This window comes from Molossus molossus, unplaced genomic scaffold (genome assembly GCF_014108415.1).
Source record: "Molossus molossus isolate mMolMol1 unplaced genomic scaffold, mMolMol1.p scaffold_m16_p_7, whole genome shotgun sequence".
NCBI lineage: Eukaryota > Metazoa > Chordata > Mammalia > Chiroptera > Molossidae > Molossus > Molossus molossus.
Genome location: NW_023425401.1, coordinates 109,068,642 through 109,093,787, shown reverse-complemented (window position 1 = coordinate 109,093,787; position 25,146 = coordinate 109,068,642). Strand labels below are relative to the sequence as shown.

The window sequence follows — 25,146 nt, the reverse complement described above, 5'->3', positions numbered from 1 at the left end:
CCTGCCAGGAAGCCCTCTGGCTGCCCCAGGCCACTCAGAGCGCCCCTCCTCCGGACGCCCTGCACGTATAGTCAGTTACGCCATCACGCCAGATTGTCTTCATGATATTTCATGCCTGTGAGTTCCCTCTCCCCAGTTAGATTATGAACTCCCTGCAGGTGGACTCCAGACCACGTGTCTTATTTCAGGAGACCGTCCACTGACGAGCACACCGCAGGATGGAGCAGGATGAGTCTGGGGGTCTTCTCACCAGCCATGGAGGCTGTGTTCCTCCACTTTTAAAATTCTAACATAAAAATGTAGAATGGACCAGGTGCTACCCGTAGAGTAACCATTGGCCTCAAGGGCACCTAGGATCCCAGACAGAATCATAGGTGCCCACAGAGACGGGTGTGGGGTAGGGGGGTGGAGATGGGTATTGAGGGGAAATGGAGGAATCGTTGGTGGGTGGGAAATGTGACTGTGTAGCATTAAGGAATCACTCACTGTTGGAGCTGGAAGGGATCTGAGAGATCAGCTTGTGTGGCCTCCTCATTTTACAGGTACAAGGAAAGTGACATTTAGCAATCCCTCTAAAGTTACACGACAAGCAGGCCCCTTTCCATCACCTCTAACCTGGCTCAAGTCTTCAGCATCTCTCTCCTGGTCTGCTGCATAGCTCCGTGTGGCACATTATATTTTTCCGAGACCGTTGTGCCAACAGACCCCATCACACACGCTTTTCTTATACTGTGTCAGTGACACGCCTTCATTTAGAGGCGGGGTCTACGTTCCTCTCGTTGAATCCGATTGGCCATGCTTGTGGCAGAAGTTATTCTATGCAACTTTCAAGGCTGGGTTATTAAAGGGGGTGGGACAGCTGTTGCCTGGACCTCTCTTGGGACACTTGCCCTTGGAACCCAGCCACCATGCTGTGAGGAAGCCCAGCAGCCGTGAGGAAAGTCTTCATGTGGGTGTCCTGGCCTCAGTCCTAGCTGAGGTCTCAGCTGACAGCCAGCATCAACCACCAGACGTGAAGAGTGAATGAACTTTTCAGTCCCGAGTTGAGTGGAGCAGACACAGTGGTTCCAGCTGCACCTACCCAAGTGGCAGACCCATGAGCAGAATGGATTCTGCCGCCGAGTTCAGTCATGGGGTTTGGCGTGGCTGTAAGGCAGCCAGAGTAACCGAAACACCTCTTACCTGCCTCAGTGTCTCCAAACTACTACATGTGTTCCATTAATTCAACAGACCTTCATTAGGCACCGACTGTACAAAGACAGACATTCCTGTACTCATACACAGTATATCTCAGCTACCAGCACTGTCGTTTTTGCACACAGAATAAAAACCAGACTCCTCAGCCCTCCACTAATGGCTCCAGCGCTAACATCACACCAAACTGTTTTGTCCCCAGACTCAGTCTCTGTGCCTTTGCTCATATTGTCCTTCCACCTGCTGTGCTTCTGCCCGGTCTCATCTCGACCTTCAGGGACCTGCTCTGAAACCTCCTCTCCTCACCAGGCCCCTCCGGGACTCCTCCAGTGAATGTATTCAACACCTCCTGGTCACCCCACAGCACTCAGCACAGGCCATACAGTTTTGCCTGCCCGCCCCTCTCTCAGCCTCAGTAGACTGAGTCCCCGGAGCAGAGATTCTGGGTTACTCTCTTGGCCCTTCTCCACCCACTCCCAGTGTCTGGCACAGGGATCAGTACACAGGAGGCCTCCAGTCAACATCTGTTGACGTGACTAGTAGCAGAACCAGAATTAAAAGTCAGGTCTCCCGAGTCTCAGTCACTGGCTTATCTTATTAGCTGTCACTGCAGCAAGAAAAAAGTCCCACCAATGGTGCATATCAGGTTGGTGGGAGAAGACCTGGATTATGGCCCTGGGTTTGGTGGGGGTTTGATGGGTCGCTGCATGTGGGGCTGCAGGTGGCAATGAATGGAAGGAGCATAGGCTCCTGGCTATGGGTTTGAGGTGGGTTCCTTCCTCCCTCTCTCTCTCCCTCCTGTTCTCCTTCCCTTCCTCCCCTTCCCTGCTGGCCTTCAGCAAGGCCCCACGGTACAGCCCAAGCTGGCCCTTGCACATGGAGGGGTGCTGTGTTCCTCCCTGGGTTTCTGAGGAACCATTCCTCCTAAGCTGCTTCCCAGTCCCCTGTGACTGTCACTTGCTCTCCTGAACCAATTTCGGCTGTCTTGCCTGGCCCGCTCCTTGGGGGTCCACAGTAGGGAGGCTGTTTATTCCTCCCAGGATGTCCTGACTCCTTCACACTGAGCAGGAGCCGAGGGTGGGGTGGGCAGGATGTCCTCCACAGACTCTTCTCCTTAAATCGTCTCTGGGAGCTGGGAGGAGCCTAGCATCTCATCGTCTATACAGTGAGGGTCCCTCCGCCACAGGCAGGGTGGGGAGAGCTCTTTCCAGGCGTGGTCCCCGCCAATGGTTCTGTGAGCTGAAGTTGGGGCAGAGTCTAGGTGTTCCGGGTGTGAAGGTTGGGCACTTGCCCCTTTCTCCTAGATCTGGAAGAGATGGAAGGTGATGGGCAGGGAAGCTTCAATTCATCTGTTGCCCTTCACCTTTGGGCGCCTGACACCTGTGGGCCAGGAAGGATGCCTTTGGGGAGAGCTTGTCCCCATCTGACAGCCTCTCTTCCTTGTCCCAGTTCTTGGCTGTGGGGGTGGCTCAGTGAAACTGCTTTCAGGCTCTCCCCTCAGCCTCCAGGAAGAGAGAGAGAGAGAGAGAGAGAGAGAGAGAGAGAGAGAGAGAGAGAGAGAGAGAGGCAGCTCTCCCCTGCCTGCCTCTATGCCCCAGGAGGAGGGCTACTTCAAACCTTGTCTTCTGTCTTTTGGAAGACCAAGGGCCCCTCCGATTCCTTCATTCCCCCCTGGGATGAGAGCATAGGCCTGCCCTGGGAAATGGGTACGGAAGTGTGGACAGCGGGTGGGACCAGATGAGTAGCTCCCTCCTCCCTCCCAGCCTCCTTCAGCTTGGCTCTCTCTCACCCTTGGTCTGGAGAGAAGGGAATGCTACCTACAGATGTCCCTTTCATGTCCTCTCTCCCTACGCCCATTCTTACTGCAGGCCCTTTCTCACTCTCTAAATCCCCCAATCCCGAGGGGAGCACACACCACTCAAACGGGATCACCCTGGACTTAGAGCAGGTAACCCAGCATCCAAGCAGTGGCTGCAGGTGGGGGAGGTGCAGGGTCAGTCATAGGCTGGGTTTTGCCAGCACCCAAGATGGGTGGATGTGCCTGATGCTAGGCACAGAGGAAAGGGAGTTTGTGCCACCAGAGGCTCGGGGAATCTTGGAGGGTCAGCGAAGATACGGGTGAGGAAGCTGCGGGAGGCGGAGAGGACCAGAGGGATGAGATGACTGTACAGGCAAGAGCCTCTGGTCTCTAGCATCAGCTGGTAAAGCCACCTCCTTCTCTCCCACTGGCTGCCTCCCTGAGTCACTGCCCACCCACCAGCAAATAAAAAAGGGGTGTCATCTGCTGGCCAGTGGTCCCATCTGGCCTCAGTGCTTGCATCTTTTTGCGCCTGTGTGACCGGCGAGAGTCTGGGTAGGGTGGTCTCACCAAGACCTCTTCCTCTGGGCCTTTCTCCTTCCAGACTCTGCTGCCTTCTCTGCCCTTTGTTCCTCCCCTCCCCCCACATCCCATGACGGTTCTCCCTGGTGACAAGACCCACCCCCTAGCTCCAAGGACAGAGGCAGCTGCAAGCTCTCAGGGGCCCCCACATGGCCCCATCCATCTAGGCGGGTCTCTGATCCGGGCTGCAGGGGAGGGGACCCGGCTGGCTGCTCAGCTGCCGACTCATCCCTGCCTGCCGGCTCAGCTGTCAACACATGCCTTCCCAGGGCCCTGCCTGGCTGCTCAAGCCGGGGACACCGTGCCCGAGACCCTCACTCAGACCCAGGCAGCAGATGGGCAGGCGGCAGGCAGACACCCTGCCTGCCCTTGAGCATCCTCAGGCCTCCTTGCCTAAATAAGGGAGCTGCAGCTGCAGCAAGCCAGCTGGCCGGGGGAGGGGCCGGCGGCTAGGCCAGGGTTTTCTGAGGGGCTGGGCCGCCGCAGCGCCGCAGGGCCCCGAGCCCTCCGATTGGGCCTGCCTCCTGGCCCCGCGCTGCAGACGGAGGGCGGGCCGCTCGCACAAGGGGATCCCCGGGCTGGAACTCGCGCTCAGGGGCTTTTCTTTGATCCCGCAGCTAGGAGGCTGCAACTACTGTCAAATGGCCCTCTCTGTGCAGGAGGGCCCCAAATAACCCCAGAGAGGGGTGTGTGTGTGTGTGTGTTGGGGGTGCGCCCCGCTCTGGTGCGCTTCCTTCCTAAATCTCACCCACTCTTAATTCAAATCTCGGTTGGCCTGGGGCCTCCAGATCGTCTTGCCTTTCACATTTCCCAGGTCTCCCCTAACCCTGGGCTCGCCCTCCCGGGGCCCAGGCCTCGCCCGCCCGTGTTACCTACAGCAGGCACTGAGCGCATGCTGTGTGTACCCAGCCGGTGTTTGGCTTGCTGGGGGACCAGGGCATAAGGGGCCCGCCCCCTCCCTTCAAGTCAGGTTCCCCAGACCTTTTAGTTAGGGGAGGGGTTGAGGAATCCCCAGTTCCCTCCCAGGCCGGCTGTCACACCTGTCCTCATCGTTCCCCTACATAAGGGTCCCTTCCCCCTCTTCGGGGACGCGAGTCCCGGGGGGCTCCAGGGCTGAGCTAGGGGCTGGGTGGGGGGGAGCCCTCGGCGCGGCTCAGCCAATGGGAAGAGCGGGCGCGCGGGGTGTGTGTAGGGGGGGTGGGGAGAGGGCGGCGCTGCAGCGCGCGGCGGGCGGGAGGGGGCCGGGAGGCGGGGGCCGGAGCTTGAGGGGCGCGCGCCGCGTTAACCCTTCCGCGGCCGGGCCGAGCCGCAGGCGCAGCCCGAGCCGCGGGCGCCGGAGCGGCTGTCGGCACGGCGGGTGGGAGCCGGGAGCCCCGAGCTCGGGCGAGCGGAGCGCATCGCGGGGACGCGGCGGAGCGGGGCCCGCGGCTCGGCGGGGGCCGGCAGACAGGTGTGCGGGCGGCCCGAGCTCAGGCGGCTCCAGGCCGGGCCCGCGGTCCGGAGCCGGGAGCCGCGCGGGGTCTCCGCGCCCGCAGCCCAGTCCCGGCCCCGCCCTTGCTCTGCTTGGCCGCGGGGTGCGGGGACCACGGCCGGGCAGGGCTACCCAAAGCCTAGTATTGGGCCGGGCTGGGCCGGGGTGGGTGGGGGCCCGCCCGGCCCGCCCATGGGCTCAGGATGCCGGTGCGGAGGGGCCACGTCGCGCCGCAGAACACCTTCCTGGACACCATCATCCGCAAGTTTGAGGGCCAGAGTGAGTGGGGGAGGGGCCGGCGGGGAGGGGGCACTGGGGGGGGCGAGCTCTCCTGAGTGTGAAGGGGGGGCGTGCCTGGGCCGTGTGCATCTGCCAAGTGCTTGTCAATGGGGCCGATATCCTCTCGCGCTGGCCAGGGGCTGCAGGGGCCAGGCTCGGTGCTCGGGCTGTGGGCTTGGGGCCAAGGGCCTGGAGTTGGGGCGCAGGGCGGGAGGCTCAGCTCAGTCTTCTGGGATTGGGGAGTGTGTGTGATACTCCGAGTGTTCAGGGCAGGGAGATGAGATAGGAGTGTGCAGGTGTCCTTAAGTCTGGGTGCCCTGGTGTGGACGGAGCTGTGTGGGTGCAAGGACAGGAGACAGATACGGCCCAAACTCTGGACCTCAACAGGACAGTGCAGGTACCCACCTGGACTGGACTGTGGGGGACTGAAAGCCAAGCCCGTAGGGTCAGTGCCTTACCTCCCTTTGGGCATGGGGAGTGTGTATGTCACCCAACAGTCTGACACGGCATGGGCAGTGGGGAGGTGTCTGAGACAAGGCTACAAACTGTGGGCCCTGGGGTAGGAGGGTGTCATGGGCTGAAGGCTGGTTTTGAGAGTTTAACAGCCTCAATGCGGTGCCCCATGTTGTGGATTTTCCTGTCTTGAGCCCCGTTTTGGGGACTACAGCACCCCTGACCTGGCCTGGTAGGGGAGGCCTCCAGAAATGTCCCAGGCTAGGTCAATGTTCTGGGTGTGGGCTTTGCACTCGCCCAGAATGCATTTGTCTGTCCCCAAGGCTGCATGTGCCATGGTGGGTGTGACTGCCAAGGGTCCTGGGAGTGGGGAGCTGGTGACATTCCTTGCCCATGACCCTGTGAGCACAGGACAACGTGTGCTTTTAACAGGGGTGGGCAGAGGGAGGGGTCAATTTGATGGACAGCATTGTCTGAGCAAGGAACAATGTGATCCTAGGGGAGGAGGTGGACATGGTGGAGGGCCACCGGCAGGGCTTTCTTTCCCACAGTCTCCAGGAGAACGTGCAGGCACCTCGGCTGGGATCTGGGGGTCTGGCTTCTGGCCCCACCTCTGCCACTGGTTGCCATGTGACCTTGAGCGACTCTCTTCCCTGTCTGAGACTCAGTTTCCACACCTGGGAAGAAGGGTGCATGACACTGAAGGAGCCTTTCAGGTTCCTTCTGTCCCACATTCCAGGAGCTCAGTGCAGGGGGTGGGGGTGGGGCCTGCCTTCGAAGAAACTCACTTTTCTCTCCAGGCCTGGTGGTGGGGGCCAGGTGGTTTTCCCGCTTCCTCCGAAGCTGGTACTCTGTCCTGCCCGGACTCAGGTGGAGATGGAGGCGAGTCAGGGGTCTTTATATGTGACAGAGAGCCCTTACTCCTAGGGCTGGTCACTGCCTGGTCATTTTGGGGGGCCTAGGGAACTGACCTAAAGATGACCCAACTTCAAAAAGTAACTTCCTGGAGGTCAGGGGAAGGGACGGCAGAGGAAAGCAGGTGGACGCCAGACCCTGATGGCTCTGCCCACCTCAGTGAGGCCTTGCCCCTGGCATTGCCCAGGGCTGTGCCCACTGGGAAGGGGAGGGGCAGAGTTCCCAATGCTACCGAAAGCCCCAGCATTAAAGGCCAAAGTGGCCGGAAACTTCTGTGTTTATAAAAAGCTCTTATCCCGGGAGCATCTTCCCTGGCACCAGCTGCCGCCGCCTGCCTGCTGCTTACCAGCCAGCCCAGCTCTCAGGGCAGGCGTGGAGGGGGTGAGCCAAGTCTAGCTAAAATGGGTCCATTGGGGCACCTCTCCTTGACAGGGCAAAACTGAGGCAGCCCTCACAGCCCCGCAGAGCTCCCCCTTCCTGAATCTTACAAGTGGGCCATTGTCCCAGGCCCGCCCTGGGCTCCAGGTATTTCCAGGTTTGGAGCTGCAGGAGTCCCTGTTCTTGCTCCCTATGACCTTGGGCTTCTGCCTGAGGCACCCACCTTATTCCTTCACCTTCTGCCAGAACGGGGTTCAAAAGGTGGCTGTCATTTACAAGCCGCAAGCTGTGGGCACGGCTCTGAACTTCTATTGAGCCCGTTTCTTTAATAAAAGGATGCCTACCTTGTGGAGTTGTCAGTATTACATGAGATAAAACATAGCAGGTGCTCACGTGGTACTTTCCTCATCATTAGCCTGCCCACTCCCCAGCCCCTGACTGCCCTTCCGGGAAGTACTGATACTTGGGCGAGTGAGTCCGTAGGGACCGCTGGGGTAAGGAGTGTCCAGGGGTCGCCCCTGGTCTGGAGAAGGGGGCCAGGAAGAGAAGCTGAAGCAGCCGGGCGCAAAAGGAAGGCTGGCCGCCATCTCTGGCCCTTCCCAGGCTCCCTCTCCAGGCCCAGTGTTTATCCCTCCGCCGCGGCTGCTGACACGCGTTGCTGACACCCGCCCAGTCTGGCCCCGGCCCCAGGCGCGGAGGGGGCGGCAGGCCTCTGGCAGCCTGCCCGGGGGAAGCCACGGAGCCAGCCCGAGGGCCGGGCGAGGGAGGGGGCGCGCCGCCCGCCGGGAGGGCCGAGGCACCTGTGTCGGGGCACAGCTGCATTCGCCCCCTGCTGGGGACCCCAGGCTCCGCTGTGCCCCCTGGGGCGGGGAGTCCCCGGGCAGGCGGCAGTGTGTGACGAGAGAATGTAGGTGAGGGCTGGGAGCCCTCGAGGCAGGGGTCCCTGCTCACGTGCCCGCTCATCCCCGCCCCCCCGACTCCTCCAGGCCGCAAGTTCATCATCGCCAACGCTCGGGTGGAGAACTGCGCCGTCATCTACTGCAACGACGGCTTCTGCGAGCTGTGCGGCTACTCGCGGGCCGAGGTGATGCAGCGGCCCTGCACCTGCGACTTCCTGCACGGGCCGCGCACTCAGCGCCGCGCCGCCGCGCAGATCGCGCAGGCCCTGCTGGGCGCCGAGGAGCGCAAAGTGGAGATCGCCTTTTACCGGAAGGATGGTAGGCGGGGCCGCGCGGGGCGGGGCTACGGGGGCGGGGCCGTGCGGAGGGGCGGGCCGCAGGGGCGGGGTCACGGCGCGGGCGGGGCCGAGAAGGATGGGGAAGGGGTGGGGACAGTGGGATGGGGGCGGCTGGAGAATGTCAAGAGCCTGGGCGGGTGCCACAGTGGCGTGACCCCAGCTGGGGCCATTGCAGTGGGCCAGGTGGGAGACGAGGGCTGGGCACTGGGGCCACAGGGTGCTCTCAGCCTCTTCACCTCACTCTGGTGGGATGGTTTTTCCGGGTAGTCAACGGGCTGCTTGGCCATGGGTTTGGCGCCTTTGGTTCCTTCCTCCCTGGGCAGATGTGGGCATGTTGAGCTAGGTGGGCTGGAGTTTGACCGGGCAGGTGCGTGCGTGGACAGAAGTAATAGGTCAGGTTGGCGGCTGGGCGCTGACCCCCAGTCACAACTTCTAGGTACCCTAGCAGCACCTGTCATGTCACTGACTGGTCTGGGAAGAAGTCACTGAGGGCCAAGGTGGGGAGGGCTGCAGGACTCTAGTTCTCTGTCTGCTGCCCCTCACCTGCCCCCTTTCTCTTCTGCACTTCAACTGCACCTGGAATGAGGTGTGTGCCTCTCCCCAACCTCAGTTCCCTTTGTCTCATCTGTTGAGGGCCCCGCCCGCTGCCATCCCTTCCTGTGCCAGGTGTCTCAGCTCAGCCACAGCCTCCTAGCCCAGCTGCTCTGGGCTTCCGGAGAGGAGATCGGAGATCGGATAAACAGAGCTCTGGGTGGGGCTGTCCCCTCATGTGCCGGTCCTGGTGTGGTGGGCTTTGCTCTGGGAGTTCAGTGCAGCAGGGCCTTGGGAGGTCTGCAGAGGGCTGGGGTTGGTGGCTCCAGAAGGTGCCGCTGGACTGCCCAGGGGGGCCCAGACCTTGCTGCTCACCAGTGTGTATCCAGGGAGAATTTACTGATAATCAAGCAATACATGAGGTTTCTGTCCACAGGGAGTTTACCTGCTCAAGACAGCATGCTCTGTCTCTCTCTATCCCTCCCTGGGGGTAGGTAAAGAGAGCCCGCAGCCCCGAGTCCTGCCTTTCAGAACCTCCCCTATCATTAGAGGGGGCACTGTCGCTGGGGCCCTGTGGAAAAGGATTTGCTCACATCACGTGAGGGTTTTGGCTAGGAGTCAGGGGCTTCGAGACTAGATGGAAACTCTGAAGGTAGGGCCTTCTGTCGGCTTCTTCACTGATGTCTCCCAGAACCTCAATCAGAGCCGATTTGCTTCTTTATCTGCCTGGCCATCTAGTACGAGCTGACTTTGGTGGGTGGCTTCTATGTGCTGGACACTGTGCTAAATGTTTTACTTACATTATCTCATGGAATCTTCACAACAACCCTGGGAGGTAGATATAATTTTTTCTCCATTTATGGATGAGGAAACAAGTTCAGAGAAATTAAGAAACTTTTCCAAAGTCACATACCTAGTAAGTGGCAGAGCTGGGTGGGAATGGAACAGAGCCCTCCCCCATCTGCTTGGCTGTCATATATTAAAAATAACAACAGCTAGTTCCAGGGGTACCTGTAGGTGCATGTTACTTCACGTACTATTTTATTCTGAAAGTTGCAAACCACTGGTGTAATGAACAGAGTGTGAGTACGTTAAGTCCTGGGTTCAGGTGCAACACCAGGAGTTATGCAATATGGGCCAAGTTGGTTACTGCCTTGAGCCTGTTTCTACTTCTGGAAAATGTGCCCGCTCGGCCCCTTGGCCTCAGGAGCCTGAGTGTTTTGTCTTTGCTGTAGTGTGTGGGGAGCTGGCCTTCCCTCCTTCCCTAGGCTGGAACCTTTGGGAGAGAATGGCCAAGGGACCCCTTCAGCAGAGGTACTATTATGGAATCTTGGTGACCTTGGAGATCACTTAATCCAGCCCACTCGAGTTACAGATGGAGAAACTGAGAAGCAGAGGTCCGGTTACCAGCGAATCAGTGGAGGAAGTTAGATTAGAACCCAGGCCCCTTGCCCAGGTTCAGTCTCTTGGCCCCCTTCAGGTTACTGCTCCAAATGGGACTGTGACCCAGAAAACCATGTGTCAGCGATCTCTGCCTGTCCCCCTCTCTGCTCTCAGGTAGTTTCCATGGGATCAGGTATCTCCTGTTTGCCAACAGGCTAGCCTGGGCCCTCAGGTCATGTGGATCCTCACCTGTGCTGGCACTGGAGGCCTAGGAGGCAGAGGAATCTGCCTCCCCTTCCTCCGCTGTGAGATGCTCAGTCTCTCGGGAGGCTCCCTGGGGCCTGACTGGGTGTGTGTGTGTGTGTGTGTGTGTGTGAGGAGGGGCATGTGTGTGTGCACAAGTTCACACTTTTGTGCCTGGGCAGAGCAGGGAGGCAGAGGTGTACACTGCCAGGGCCACTTCTTGTTTCTGCCCAGGCCTTTCTCAGGGTCTCTGCCTGGGCCAGCCATGGGGGAGTGGGTCCCTGGGCTCCAGCCCCAGGGAGGTGGGTGGCTGGGCAGGAGGCGGGGCCTTTTGCTGGCAGGCGCCAGTGTGGACAGCTGTGCCGTGTCGGTGCCTCTGGCCTAGCTCTGTGCAGTATCAGGGCCTGGAGCCAGACAGCTCCGTTATTTAGTTGCTGGGATTGCTGGGAGGCAGGGTGGCTGGACTGGAGGGATGTGGGCTGGAGGGAGAGACATGAGGTGCCAGGGACCTGCTAGCCCTGTGTCCATGCCCTGATGTCAGGCCCAGGAGGAAGGCGACATTGGGAGCAGAGTGGGCAGTGCGGGGCTGGCAGGCGCGGAGCGTGGAGGCAGGGCCCTGGGGCCGTGCCTGGGCCGCAGGTGCTGTTGGTGTCCATCTGCATCCCCACATTGCTGGAGGGGTGGCCTGGGGTCCCTCTGAGCAAGGCTCCTCCTCCTCGTTGGCTGCCCTCTCTGCCAGGCCTGGCGGACATCCCCTGCTCTCTGCCTCTTGAGGTCTCTCTGCTCTTTGTTCCGCCATCTCTCTGGCCCCGCCCCCTGCAGCACTCAGCCTGGCTGCCTGTGCCCGGGGTCTCTGCTGCTTCCCTCTCCCCAGGGCTCCCTCCCTGCCGACGCTCTGTCCCCTTGGTCTTTATCGCCTCCTCCCTGCATCTGTCTCTCTTCTTCTTTCCACTAGCCCCCCGAACCTTTCTCCCTCTGGGCTGTCTGGCTCCTCATACCTCTGCCTATACTGGTCTGGTCTCCATGTCCCTGTGTCCCCAGGAGCCCATGCGTGGGTGGGGATGGGGGTGTCTCTAGAGAAGAGTCTGTCTGCTTCTCTGCTCCAGCTGCAGGCTGGTTGCCATGGTAACAAGGTCAGAGGGCCCCCACTGCAACAGCTGAGCTGTGGGCTGGGGGAGGGGCGGGGACCAGCAGTCCAGCCTGTGCTCTGGTGCCCCCAGTGCCCGTGGGGAGCCTGAGCCCCAGAGGTGGCCCCGTACCCACCGGTTTATGGTCCTGAGACTCAGACCTCAGCCTCCAGGTGCTTACTCAGGCATTGCTGCCACCAGCGGTAGCAATGGGTCTCCCAGGACCCCTACACCCCAGGCCCTTTCTCCATCTCCTCCACTGCCCCTCCTTCTCCAGCATGGCTGACCCCTCCCCGAGCTCAGACACCCACTCCTCTCCTCTCCCCTCTGCGGAAGCCCTCCGGTGGGCTGCTGGCGAAGCAGCCCCTGGGTAGATTGAGCTGGGCAGGCAGGCAGACAGAGGTGTGCCTAGGTGTGTCCTTGAGATGGGAGCAGCCTGGAGTCAACACTGGAGGACGAGGTCAGGCATAGGGAGCCCTGTCCTTGAGGGGCCGAAGCCATCAGAGGCTCCCTCCACCTCGGGCCTTTGGAGGCTGGCCGGTGAGAGGACCTGCACTGGCCGGGAGGCCAGAGGGGTGCCCAGGGCTCCCCACCCAGCCCCTCTCCTCCGACTCTCCAGGGCTGGAGCAGGCTGCCCTGGGCTGCTTGGAGGCTTCCTGTCCCTGGGGGCAGAAGCGAGGAGGCCTTCCAGGTTTGAGGGGTGTCGGCCACTCCTGGCCTGCTCCGGGGTCTGGAGAGTGTCAGGAGGGCGGCTCCTCCGTGTTGTGTCTGCTGCAGCCCCCAGAGAGGAGCTATGTAAATATTTGCACAGAGCCGGCTGGGATGGGAGCAGAGTTTGACAGTGGCCTTGGGCTCTGGGGAGGGGGGCGGTGGGCAGCAGGAGGGCCAGCGTGGGGGCGGGGGTGCAACTGGTGAGACAGCCTATTTTCTGCCTGGGGTGGTTTCCAGGCTGGTGAGACTTGACAGGTTCTAAGAAAGCCCTTTCACACTTAAGTATCTCCCCCGAGGGTGCCTGAAATACCTCCATTAGAGAACCTTTCGCTTGGGTGGAGGAGGAGCTTTTTCCTTAAAAACACATTCTCTCTCATCACATGCAGGGAGGAACATGGGATGATCCAGCCCTTCTTGTGGGGAAGTTTGACAGAAACGTTCTCTTCGCCACGGGCGGAGGGCCCTGGGGTCAGGGGCAGAACGGGGGAGTGGAGGAACACCTGGGGCAGGTGACCAGTATGGAGAGGCCCCTCTTGTCTCCTGCAGAGATCTCCCTGCTGTGAACTGTGGTTGGCCTTGCATGAACCTGCTGAGGTGACACGAAGCACCTTGAGGGCTCGGCAGTGTCTTCTCCTCGGCCCACCGCCATCTCCCTTACTCAAGGTTCTGGATGAGGTCGCCATGTCCGAATCCTCACAGTAGATTGTAGGCTCCGTGAGGGCAGGCAGCAGTCTGTCCTGTTCTCTTTGGAATCTGTGTGTCTAGTGCATAGTGGGAGCTCAGTGCATGCTCGCTGGCTTGCTTGCTTGCTGAATGAATGAATGAATGAATGAATGAATGAATGAGGTGGGCAGAAGCCCTATACCGGTGTCAGTGACTTGAGAGCAGTTTCTGGCTCAGCTCCAGAGCTGCTGTGTGACTTCGGGTGAGCCACTCTATCTCTGGGCCTGTTGCTCCCTCCGGGAAAGCCTTCGCTTAATAGGATGCCAGGGCCGAGAGGGATGAGGGCCAGGGGAAGGCAGGCCAGGGAGTCCTCCAGCCCTGCTGTGTGTGGGGGACATTGTGGGGTGCAGGGGAGGTATCTGGGACTCCCAGCCTCCCGGCACTCAGAGATGGACCAAGGAGGCTTGAGTGGAGGAACAAAGTGGGGGGAGGTGGCGGTGGCAGCTGCCTGGGCAGCGCTCGCGGGCACAGCTGTGGTCATGTCACTTCTAGTTTGGAGGCTGGGGTGCACGCTTTCTGGCAGGTGGTCCTCAGGGCCCTCTCCGAGGTAGGCCTCCTCTCCGTCCTGTCATAGGAGGGAGACTTTTGCTTAGAAAGGCTAGGGGACTTGCCCACGTTGACCCTGCTGGTGGGCACCAGTTTTCCTCTTTCTGCTCTTGAGCCCTCCCCAGCACGGACTATCGCCACACAGAGGGCCCTTGGGGGCGTGACGGGCTCAGGACCCCAGGAAATACGGGGTTCAGCTCAGTTTCAGAGGCGCAAGTCCTCATTCGCTAAGTGGGATCAAACCGCTGCCCCTCCCAGGCACCGCTGGAGAGGTGCTGAAAATCAGATGGCAGAGGCCAACCGGGCAGAGTCGAGTGTCAAGGCTCATTCTGCCTGCCGCGACCAGGCAGGGTGTCACCCATGTGGCCGCAGTCCTGGCCAAGCGGGCTCTCAGCATCCCCGAGCCCCATGGTGCTCCTCCTGCCCTGTGTCCTGCAGGGGACCCTGCCTACCGCGCTCCCTCCCCAGGCTCCTGATGGCTGCAGACCTTGCCTCCCCCTACATCATGGAAACCACGATATTTGTGTTATTGTTTTTTCACTCGGTCTTTTTTTCTTTTTCTCTCACTCCCCAGTCGCATGACCCTCCCCTTAGGCAACTATTCAAATGTACTTCCTGCGAATGTGCTGCTCACATATGTTCTTGCAAAATGTGTATTTTGTCTGCACGCAGACAGGTTTAATTTATGTAAATGGTATATGCTAGCTGTTGTAGCCTGGTGCTCACTTTTCTGACACAAGGGTGTGCCTGTAAGTCCACCCAGGCTGTTACTTGACATCTCATCTGTAGCTTCATATTCTGTGGGGTGGACCCCCCTCATTTTCTCCCAGGGAGGGCCGTCCAGAGCATCTCCATGAATAATGCTGCAGTGAGCAGCCTCACCCATGGCCCCTTTCGGACGCACATGAGAGTGTCCTTGGGATACATACCCCCCGGGGTGGAATGGCTGGATCTTGGGGTCTGTGGACACTTAATTCAGCTAAGTATTGACTGTGTACTTAGCAATCACCTGCCTACACAGGGCAGGCGGTTGCTGTCCTGCCGTAGCTCTGCCACACCTGGCATTATCTACCTTCCTAAGTTTTGCCAGTCTAATAGGTGAAAGTGATATCTTGCTGCTCGAATTTGCATTTCTTTGACTTCACGTGAGTCCCAGCATCTACCTGCTCGGCCGGAGAGCCTCTCGGGTTTACTTCCCTGTCAATCACCTGCTTGTGTCCTTCGGTCACTTTTCCAGGGCAGCCGTGTCTTTTCTTCTCAGTTGGCAGGGGTTGTGTATTCTAGAGATGCAAATGCACGCAGCTAAATACTTCAGCACCTCTACTCTGGATATTAATTTCTGCTGGATCAAGAGACTGCAAATATCTTCTCTCATTCACTTGTCTGTGAAATGTATCCAACAAAGATGCTTCACTGCGATACAAACAAATCTATTGAGTCTTAGCGTTGTTTGGTGGGAGAAACTCTTCACCGTCCTGAGGTTGCCAAGGTCTACATTTTCTTCTATTTAGTTAATTGTTTCACCTTTCCCGGTTGGGTCTTTGATCCATCCTGATCCTACCTCGGTCTGTGGTGTCAGGTAGGGATCAAGTTACATTTTTTTCCAGGTAGTGAGCCAATGTTCCCAACACATCTAGTAAACAGTCTGTTCTTTTCCATTGGTTTGTGGGGCCACCTGTGTCACCGGTTAGCTACCCATATGTCCGTGGGTCTGTCTTTGAACTCTCTGTTCTGTTCCAAATACTTATTTGTCTGTTCTTGCATCAAAACCACATGAAAAAGAAAAACATAACAACACTGACATTTAGTATATCTTGTATCAGGAAAGACAAAAATCTCTCTTTATCCTTTGCTCTGAAAGTTGACGTAGGGATGGGTGGGCCTCTCTTTTTCTTTATAGACTTTAGAGAAACTTTTTCAAGTTCCTGGAAAGACAAACCCATCTAGCATCTTGATTGGGATTAGATTGGTTTTGTAGATGAATCTGGGGAGAACTGACGTCTTTATAAGATTTTTCCCATTCAAGAGCCTGGATTGTCCCTCCATTTATCAGATTGTTTCTGTGTCCTTCATTAGTTTAAAGTTTTGTTTGTTTGTTTTTCCCGGGTAAAGGCCTTGTGCATTCTTGGTCAATGGCTAGATTTTATCATTCTGTTGCGGTTATGAAAGAGGTCTTAGTCTGGACTACCTGTCCTAACAGCTTTCCGCTGGTGGAGGGAAATGCTGTCTATTTTTGTGGGTTGACCTCGTCTCAGGCAGCTTTCCTGAACTCCGTCGTTAGTTCTAATAGTTTGTCTGTTGATTTGGCTGGTTTCTTGAGGGAGATGGTCCTGTCATCTGCACATAATGCCGGTTCTCTCTGTTGATCGGGGCATTGCCATATGTTTTGACGTCCGAATGTTCCATTGGACTTTTCAGCAGGCTTCCTTCCAGGTGCGCCTGTCTTTGTTGGTACACCCTGGTGTCCTGCGAGTCCCGGGGGATCACAAATCTCGGCTGAACGGATGAGAAGCTGTGGCTGACAGAGAGCTGGAATTGGGGTGGGGTGTTCTCCAGGCACCCTCCGGCTTTCTGGGGTACGCTGGGGTATACCCTAAGGTGGGGCACCGTTCTAGAAGCTTGCTGAGCCCTGGGGGAGGGCAGTGTCCCTGGTGCCCCCTGGTGGACCTGGCTGTGTGGGGGTCATGGAGAAGCAGGCTGGTAGGGCCTGGGGCTCAGAAACCCCACAGCTGGGAGGCTCCTGCCCCGCTGCCCCCTGGGTTCCTGGGTGCTGAGCTGTTTGCCATGTTCACTGCTGACCAGGTTGCCTAACCCTTCAGCAAAGACACCTTCATTCCCACGGTGGTTCCGACCGGTCTAGACACTGGCTGGCTTGAAATGGGCCAATTCTGTTGTGAGAGGGCAGGTGGTACCCTTGGATCTGAAAGGAAGCATGGAAGGTGGGGAGATGGCCCTGTTCACACACATCTGTCCCTAGAGCAGGTCACTGCCCACGTCCACCATCAGTCCCTAGACACCTGCTTACTCCGTACCCCCCGTGAAGCCAGCCCAACCCTCACCTCAGGGGGCGGGAGAGAGCTCACCCCAGAAGCCGGCATGCAGTTCTCTCTCCAATTAGGGGCGTGGTTTTAGAAGAGTTCTCCATGAGGCATCCATGTGGGCCGGATGGAGCAGCCAAGGACACCTTTGCAGAGGGTCCTGCAGGGCCTAGAAGGACAGCAGAGGTGCAGGGAGGAGGGGTGGGGGCTGTGGGGAGCGGGAGGCAGGGGGCAGCTGGGGTGCACGGGAGGCCAGCCTACTCATGTGCAGGGGTGGAGGCTGGCTGGGAGGGCAATCTGAAGGGACCGGCGTGGTCGGGATAGAGGACCCTGAAGGATACTCAGGGGGACCAGACTCCAGGAAGTCAGAGGAGGGAGGTGAAGTGTGCAGGCCTCCAGAGGACGGAGGTGGACCTGTGAAGACAGCTTTCTCTACCTGAGCACGGCCTTGCTTCACCTCCCCAGGGCTTCTGGGGAGCAGGGCTGGTGACTCCTCTTGACAGACCAAGAGGCTGTGTCCCCGAGGGGTCGAGTGGCACCCGGCTGATTGGCTCAGGGCTAGGCTGGACCAGAGCTTTTCCAGAAGGAGCTGTTCTCTTGAGACTGCCACTTTGGTTGGGGACGGGGAGATGACGCAGGCAGGCCACATGCAGTGGGTTTGGGGGTCTAGATGACGGCATAGGCCCCTTGAGACCCTCTGTATGGACCTGTGAATCCCTGGGAAGGTGTCAGACTGGGAGGGCGGTGGAGGGTCTGTCCGGGGATGCCCCTTCTGTGTGAGTCAGGGTCTGGATTGTGGCTCCCAACTCCTGCCCTGCAGAGTCTTCCCTGGGGGGCATCTGCATCATGTAGCCCCTGGAGTCAAGCTGAGAAGATGGTCTCCCCCCCCCCCCCGCCTTGCACACACACTCATTCACTGGCTGGCCTCTCAGGCCTCCCCACTCTGTCCCCTGGGCCTGCAATGTCCCTGGCTTCCCTCGGCCCCTGGCTGCCCATGAGAGGCGTGTTAGTGACACGGTGGCCCCCGTCCAGGAGCCGCTCCTGCATCTTCCTGTCGCCGCCACCAGGCTAAATATAACCTGACACTGCACAGCCCTGGGCTGCACGGAGACAGCGTCTCTGCCTGGGGGCGGACAGGGCTGACTGGGGCCTCAGCCTCCTGCCCTCAGTGTGACTTTGGGCTCAGCTCTTCCTGCTGGGAGCGGGGTAGGGAGGGGACCCGGGCTAGGATGGCTGCCTCCCCGAGGTCACCTTCCCCGCAGGGCCCCAGCACCCTGTCTCCTTACAGCTCTGGATGCTTCCACAAGGGCCATCTGTCATCTCATCTGGCAGTCAGGGCAGGAATCACTCATCCCTGCAGTACCCCCAGAGGGTCTGATGCTCAGAGAGGTGAATGACCTGCCCACAGTCACACAGCAATTGCCCAGGTCTCCTGAGGGTTGGGCAGACCAGCTCTGTTCCCCAGGCCCATCCCTCTGCCTGGGTTATTCTCTCTTCCTCCATCTTGCCTGGGCTTAGAATGGGGGTCCTGTTGACTCCCTGGTGCAGTGAGGGCAGGCACCAGGCCTGTGTTGTTCGTGCCCCAAACACTTCCCGTGGGTGCACTCAGTGAGCATGCGTGGGGGATGAAGAAGCCTTGCTGGCACCTGGCTTGCAGTCAGAGATCTGGCCTGGATGCTGGCTGAAGGACACTCGGAACCCCTCTTGGCCCCTCCACCCCTGCCCATGCTGCCCTGATTGGTAAGGCTTGGCAATGATAAAGCCGGGGCCAGGGGTGCCCAGGGGTGGGAAATCCGGTTGTGATTGCAGATGGGAGCCCAGATGATTGGGACACTGGGCAGGGATGATGCCCCTGGGGTTGGCACCCGATGAAAGCAAGCCAGCGTTGTGTTCTGATGAATGATGAAGCCCTTCCCTGGTCACCTGGAAGGTGTCCAGGTCTCCAAGGGCTCTGCCCGCTGTCCCCTCGCCCTCCCCACCTCAGTGATCCTCGGTGAGCTGCACCACTGCGTGTACTTCCCTTGTGTCCATCTCCACAGGTCCCAGGGTGCCCCGAGCCCCAGGAGGCAGGCCAAGGCTGGGCACCCAGCCTCTTCCCCCAGAGACACGTGTCTTCAGCTGGGGCTGCGTTGGGGGTGGAGTGAGGTGTTCTTGACAGTGGCCACATGAGCCGCGTGGCCCGGGGCCTCTCCATTGCTGCGACCCATCCACCTGTTCCTCCCTCTCCTCCTCCCTTTATCAGGACCTTCCCCGAGTTTGCCTTCTGCTTCACACAAATCTTGTCATTCATCCCTCCAGCTTCGAGAGGTGGGCGTGACCTACCGGTGGTGGGTGCTGCACACAAGCACCCTGGGGCTCAGGGAGGGGAGGTGACTTGCCCAAGGTCATTCTGACACAATGAGCAAAAGGCCACCTGACTCCACAGCCCCCTGACCCGCCCTTTTGCATCGAGGAACCCCACAGCCTATTTGTGGGCAGAGCAGGGAGCCGGGGTGGGGTGGGGGCTCCGGCTCCCCTCCACCCTCCCCTACGTCCCGCGCTCGGCGCTGGCTGCCTCGGGAGTGTGGGCCGCGCCTGCCACGGTGTGGCTGTCCGAGGAACTGCAGCCTCAGCTCCGTGTCCACAGTCTATGCCCAGGTGGGGCGGCCCTGGGGCAGGGGAAGGTCAGAGGGAGAAGAGGAGCGAGTGACCCGCAGGAGCGGGCTGGTGGGGTCGAGGCACTGTGTGTGCAGGTGTTAGCGTGGGGCTCCGGGAAGCAACTCAGCCACCCTCTGCCAACATCTGTGCTGTGTGAGGGTCAGAGCCCACCTGCCTGCAGGCTGGAATTTGTGCCTGCTGTCCCTGTGCCCCACCCTGGCCTGGCTGACCCTCAGCTGCCCTCAGGGACTCCAGCCCGCCATACTCCCAGTCAGTGAAGGAATGGGGTCCCCTAGTAGATCTGGACGGGCCGGGAGTGGGGAGTGTGCCGCTCACAGAAAACCCCACCAATCCACAGGGGGTTGGGGGCAGAGCCCTGAGTCGGGCCACCTGCCTGCCTTCCTCCCATGTCCCCTTGAAAATAGCAGCTGGAGCCTCCCCTCCTCCTGCCACTTCCCGCAGCCATCAGGCAGGGCTCCAGGTCACATTTTTGGAATAAGCTGGGCTTTGACAGGGTTATTTGAAAGGAAAAATTCCTTGGATGTCACGGAGGGAGAGGGGGCTCAGGGGGCTGCGTGGGAGTGTGCGCCCAGGGACGGGGAAGCCTGAACTACAAGGGGGCTTCTGTTTGGAGTGTCTGCAGCCAGGCGGGGGTGGGCTGGCAATTTGGGACGCTGGGGTCCCGGGCTGTGGGCTGCATGGTGCAGTTCTGACCTCTCGCTGAGAAGTCTGAATGGAGTGAGCAGGGTGCTGAGCCTCAGGGTCAGAATCCCCAGTCGTCTTGACAGGTTGTGCTCCTCTGGGACCCAGACTTGACTTCTCTGGGACAAGAAGGTCAGGGGCTTGGATCACTGGGGTTCTGGGCATGGGCATTAGGGGTCTCCAGGGCTAAGGTTTCCTGGTCTTTGGCCTCTCCTAGGCCCTGCTCAGGCCGCTGCCGGCCATCACCATATTAGGACATAAACTCTAGGCGGGCTGTCTGGGTGCCAAACGGTCTCCAGCTGGGTCCGGCCCCCTGCAGCTCCCAACACCACAGCTGTGCTTCAGTTGGGCCATGTCAGAGGGCGGAGGTCAGGGGACAGGAGAGGCTGCTGGTGGGAAATCCAGACAGAGCCCTCAGCTTAGGTTCTGAGGGCCGAGCCAGAAGGGCCTGGATGAGGTGAGTGGCCGGCCCCTCCCCTGGTCCAGCTCCCGCCCTCCCCTCACCCCAGTGCCATCCTCTTTCAGTTGGTTTTAGAGGCTCTCCTTTCACAAGGTGAACACCACAGCTGTCAGAATTGCTGGTCTGCAGGAATCGGGCCCTTCACGCCTGGTCTGCTCAGGTGATTGCCACCGCACTCCCCAGGGCCCAGCCCCCAGGGCCTGGTGGCAGGCATCACACACCATCCAGACCCGCTCCAGGTTCCCGACCTCCCCCTGGACTCAATTCACCACCGCCACTTCTGCACCTCTCCATCCTTGGCCCCTGCCTCACCATCAGCATTGCCCCATCACTAACCCCACTGGCCAGGCCTGCTCCCTGGTGTGCTGCTCTAGGTGCTAGGCCCAGCAGAGGGGACAGACCCCGGCCAGTTAGGCCCCTGAAGTCCAGAGAAGACACATGAGCAGGGGGAGTGATGCAAGGAAAGAATTCTCTGTCCCGAGAAGAAAGGGTGGTAAGGGACAAGCCTGTTGCCCACACGGTCCACGGAGAAGGAGGACAGGATGTTAGTATGTGCGTCAGGGTCTTTTTCAGAAATCAGCAGAGAGGAGGGTGAGGGACTGTGTGCTGGACGGGGAGCAGAGGTGGACAGGGGACATCTGGACTGGAGGACTGGCCTCACCTGCTGGCAGGACAGAGAGAGAGACTGGGGAAGGAAAGAAAGACAAGGAGAGACAGATGCAGGAGCTAGGAGCAGCGCTGTACGACTCTTCGGTGCAGGATCACTTTATTTCTAATATGTCACAGGCCGACACCTTTGTGAAATGCAAAGCCACACGCTCGGATAGCGTGGCGATGTCACATTGCGGTAAAGGTTTGGAAACTCTTGCTCTCAACACCTGCGTGTGTCTTGTGGCCTGACCCGAGCGGAGGCCTACTGCAGAGACAGCCAGGACGGGACAGGGAGGAATCCCTAGCCCGTGTGCAGCGCTTGGTGTAGGCCAGGCATTGCTCTGGGCACTCAGGACAAAGATCTATAATCATTCCCATTTTATAGACAAGAAAAACGAGACACAGGGAGGTTGAGTGATTTAAGCATAATGCATAAGCAGCAGAGGTGGGGTGTGAACCCAGGGACCCCGGGCCTAAAGTCTGCGGGCTAAGTCACCACACTACACTACCACGCATGAGGGAGAGCAAGGATCCACTGAGGGGCCAGGAAAAGGGAGATGACAGGGTGGAGGCAGAAGGAGCCTCAGCCACCGCGAGCGAGAAGGCTCGCGAAACCAGACAAGCGGAGAGAAAGGCAGAGCCTGGCCAGCAGCCAGCTGGAGGGGCAGGTGGTCGGAAGCCGCCTGGCAGGCACAGGCAGGCACAGGCAGGAGGCGGAGTGGGGCAGGAGACCCTGGCAAGGCACAGGCAGAGCTGAGAGGGAGGTGGAGGAGGCGGAAATGGTTTCTGCGCGGCCCACCCAGGGCCTTGGTGCCACGGCGGCGGTGTCCCCCTCTCCACAGGGAGCTGTTTCCTGTGCCTGGTGGATGTGGTCCCCGTGAAGAACGAGGATGGGGCTGTCATCATGTTTATCCTCAACTTCGAGGTGGTGATGGAGAAGGACATGGTGGGGTCCCCGCCCCTTGACACCAACCACCGAGGCCCCCCCACCAGCTGGCTGGCCCCAGGTAAGTGTAGCTGCACTCTGGCTGGTGCAGGAATAGGACATCTCCCTTTTCTGGGGCCAGGAGGCTACCCAAAGCCATTGACCTGCAGGAAGGAATGTGTGTGGGGTCCCTTCAGAGGTTACCAAGGATGTGGCCCGGTTCTGTCTAGCTCAGGATGAACGGACAGAGATGGAGTGACAGCCGCACAGGAGGCAGGATCACACCTGGTGTCCGAGCTTTACCTGCTCGGGTTGCTGCCACAGCATCCTTCTGGAGTGGTCCTCTCTGCAGCCCCCCCCCGGGGGGGGGCATTCACCCACCCAGACAGCCGTGGCCTCCTCGGAGCTGCTCATCAGAAAGCCCCGTCACAGGGACTCAGATGTCCCTCTGGGAAACTTCTGTCTCTGGTCTTTATTCCGGGACTGGCCAGCTCCCGGCTGTGGCCTGGGCTAATTGAGAAGAGGATTTGAGGGGAATGCTCACCATGGCTGGAAACATGGAGGCCTCACCTCATCCCCCTGTGACTCAGGGTCCTACCCCCCTCCTCCCAACGATGGCCTCTTCGGGTTTAATTCTACCCTGTCCTTTAGAGTCACAGCAAAGGAGTCCACCTCATGGTTTCCCAGCTCTAGAACCGCAGTGTTAACGCTGGGGCATTCTGCAAAGCAGCAGGGTACGGCTGGAAGGTTGGCATTGCTGCCATAGTCCGAGGCCCCACCATGGCCTGCGTGGCCTCCAGGAATCACAGGGCTCATTTATACCTGCGTTCCTCATGTCTGCAATGGGGGTAATGTTGCCCACCAGCGCAGAGGTGTTGCCCATGGTCTATGGAGAGCCCACGGTGGTATGTGGCTCAAGAAACAGTAGTTTATTATTTTCAGAGCTTTAGATAAGGTGGTATTCTAGAATTTTTATTATTTATTATTTATTTATTTATTTATTTTATCCTCACCCGAGGATATTTTTCCATTTTTTGTACAGATAGAGTGGGAGGGAGAGAGAGGAACGGAGAGAGAGAGAGAGAAACATCGACGTGAAAGGGACACATCGAGTGGCTGCCACCCGCACGACCAACCAGGGCCGGGGACAAACTGCAACCGAGGTACGTGCCCTTAGCGGGAACTGAACCCGGGTCTCTCCGGACCGCAGGCCGACGCTCTAACCGCTGAGCCAAACCGGCCAGGGCTGGTATTCTAGAATTTTTTTTTTTTTTAATTGGTTTTGATCGGTTTTAGAGAGAGGAGGGGAGAGGGAGAGAGAAACATCGATCAGCTGCCTCCTGCACACCCCTCCGGGGGATCGAGCCTGCAACCTGGCATGTGCCTGGACCGGGAATGCAGCCGGTGAACTCCTAGGGCACGGGAGGACCACGCTGATCCAATGGCCGCACCGGCCAGGGCTAGAATTTTCTTAAGACCCGAGTTCTGTGCAGTGGAAGTCAGGGTGGAGGGGTGCCCCCCGTCCGTCAGTGCTCCCACGTCCTCACCTTCCTCTGCTGGTGGCAAGGGCTCCAGCTCCAGGCCCTGCCCACTTCGGGCTGCTCGCGTCCCCAGACCACACAGCGCCCCTCTCCCCGCAGGTCGCGCTAAGACCTTCCGCCTGAAGCTGCCTGCCATGCTGGCTCTAACTGCCCGGGAGTCATCGGTGCGGCCCGGCGGAGTGGGTGGCGCAGGTGCCCCGGGGGCCGTGGTGGTGGACGTGGACCTGACGCCCGCGGCGCCCAGCAGCGAGTCGCTGGCTCTGGACGAGGTGACGGCCATGGACAACCACGTGGCGGGGCTCGGGCCTGCGGAGGAGCGGCGCGCGCTGGTGGGCCCCAGCTCCCCGCCGGCCTGCGCGCCCGGCCCGCACGCGTCGCCCCAGGCGCACAGCCTCAACCCCGACGCCTCGGGCTCCACCTGCAGCCTGGCCCGGACTCGCTCGCGAGAAAGCTGCGCCAGCGTGCGCCGTGCCTCGTCGGCCGACGACATCGAGGCCATGCGCGCCGGGGCGCTTCCCCCGCCCCCGCGCCACGCCAGCACCGGTGAGGGCGTCCTTCCCCTTCAGCCAGGCCCGCCCCATCTCAGGACCTCCGCTTCCTTCGTCTCCGCCCTGTCCTGGGTGCCTGGGAGATGGAAATCCCATCAAGCTCTTATTTAATCCCACTAAGTGACCTTATACTCCATTAAATGTCCATCCATCCTAGCGCATTCTGGAGCTCTCAGACCCTGCCCGGCCATGCAGCTGGCCTCTCGCGGTGTCCCGGAGCAGGGACGGCCACAGGGTGTGTGAAGGGCAGGAAGGGCATCGGGGCCCTGCCCCACCTGGCCCTCTGGCTGGGTCTCAGTGCCCTGGAGCAGACCCTCTGGGAGGCTCTTCCTCTTCTGTGGTCTCCGAGTTGCACACGGGGGGGTGCTCCCTGTGCCTGTGGCCTTGTTTCCCAGTGACTCTGCCCCGGCTCCTGAGCTAGTGCCCATGACACACTGACCCCAATGGACTGGCTCCTGCAAGGCCTGGTCTCCACTTAAGTTTTATGTCGGCTCCTGCCTGCCACTATGACCCCACTTCCCCCCACCCAAGGGGCTATGCACCTTCTTTCCCCTGACCCCTGGGGCCATGCACCCCCTGCCTAACACCTAGATCCCACTTTCTGCCACCCAAGGGGCCACGCACCCCCTGCCTGCCACCCTGACCCTGCGTTCCCCCCACCCAATGGGCTATGCACCTCCTTTCTCCTGACCCCAGGGGCCACGCACCTCCAGCCTGCTGCCCTGACCCTGCTTTCCCCCCATCCAAGGGGCTATGCACCCCTTTCCCCCACCCCAGGGGCCACGCACCTCCAGCCTGCTGCCCTGACCCTCCTTTCCCCCCACCCAATGGGCTATGCACCTCCTTTCCCCCACCCCAGGGGCCACGCACCTCCAGCCTGCTGCCCTGACCCTGCTTTTCCCCAACCCAAGGGGCTATGCACCCCTTTCCCCCACCCCAGGGGCTATGCACCCCCAGCCTGCTGCCCTGACCCTGCTTTCCCCACCCAATGGGCTATGCACCCCTTTCCCCACCCCAGGGGCCATGCACCCCCAGCCTGCTGCCCTGACCCTGCTTTCCCCCATCCAAGGGGC

General features: G+C 59.8%; 1 protein-coding gene across 1 annotated transcript in view; it reads left to right on the top strand.

Annotated features, from left to right (window-relative positions):
- Positions 1-4,857: 4,857 nt before the first annotated feature.
- The window catches only part of KCNH2 (potassium voltage-gated channel subfamily H member 2), a 32,556-nt gene continuing 12,267 nt past the window's right edge, over positions 4,858-25,146 (top strand). The window contains exons 1-4 of the mRNA XM_036246577.1: positions 4,858-5,324; positions 8,057-8,287; positions 21,902-22,066; positions 23,625-24,068. Of these exons, the coding sequence (XP_036102470.1) occupies positions 5,249-5,324; positions 8,057-8,287; positions 21,902-22,066; positions 23,625-24,068 (916 nt within the window). The 5' untranslated portion in view covers positions 4,858-5,248. The remainder of the gene's footprint in view (positions 5,325-8,056; positions 8,288-21,901; positions 22,067-23,624; positions 24,069-25,146) is intronic.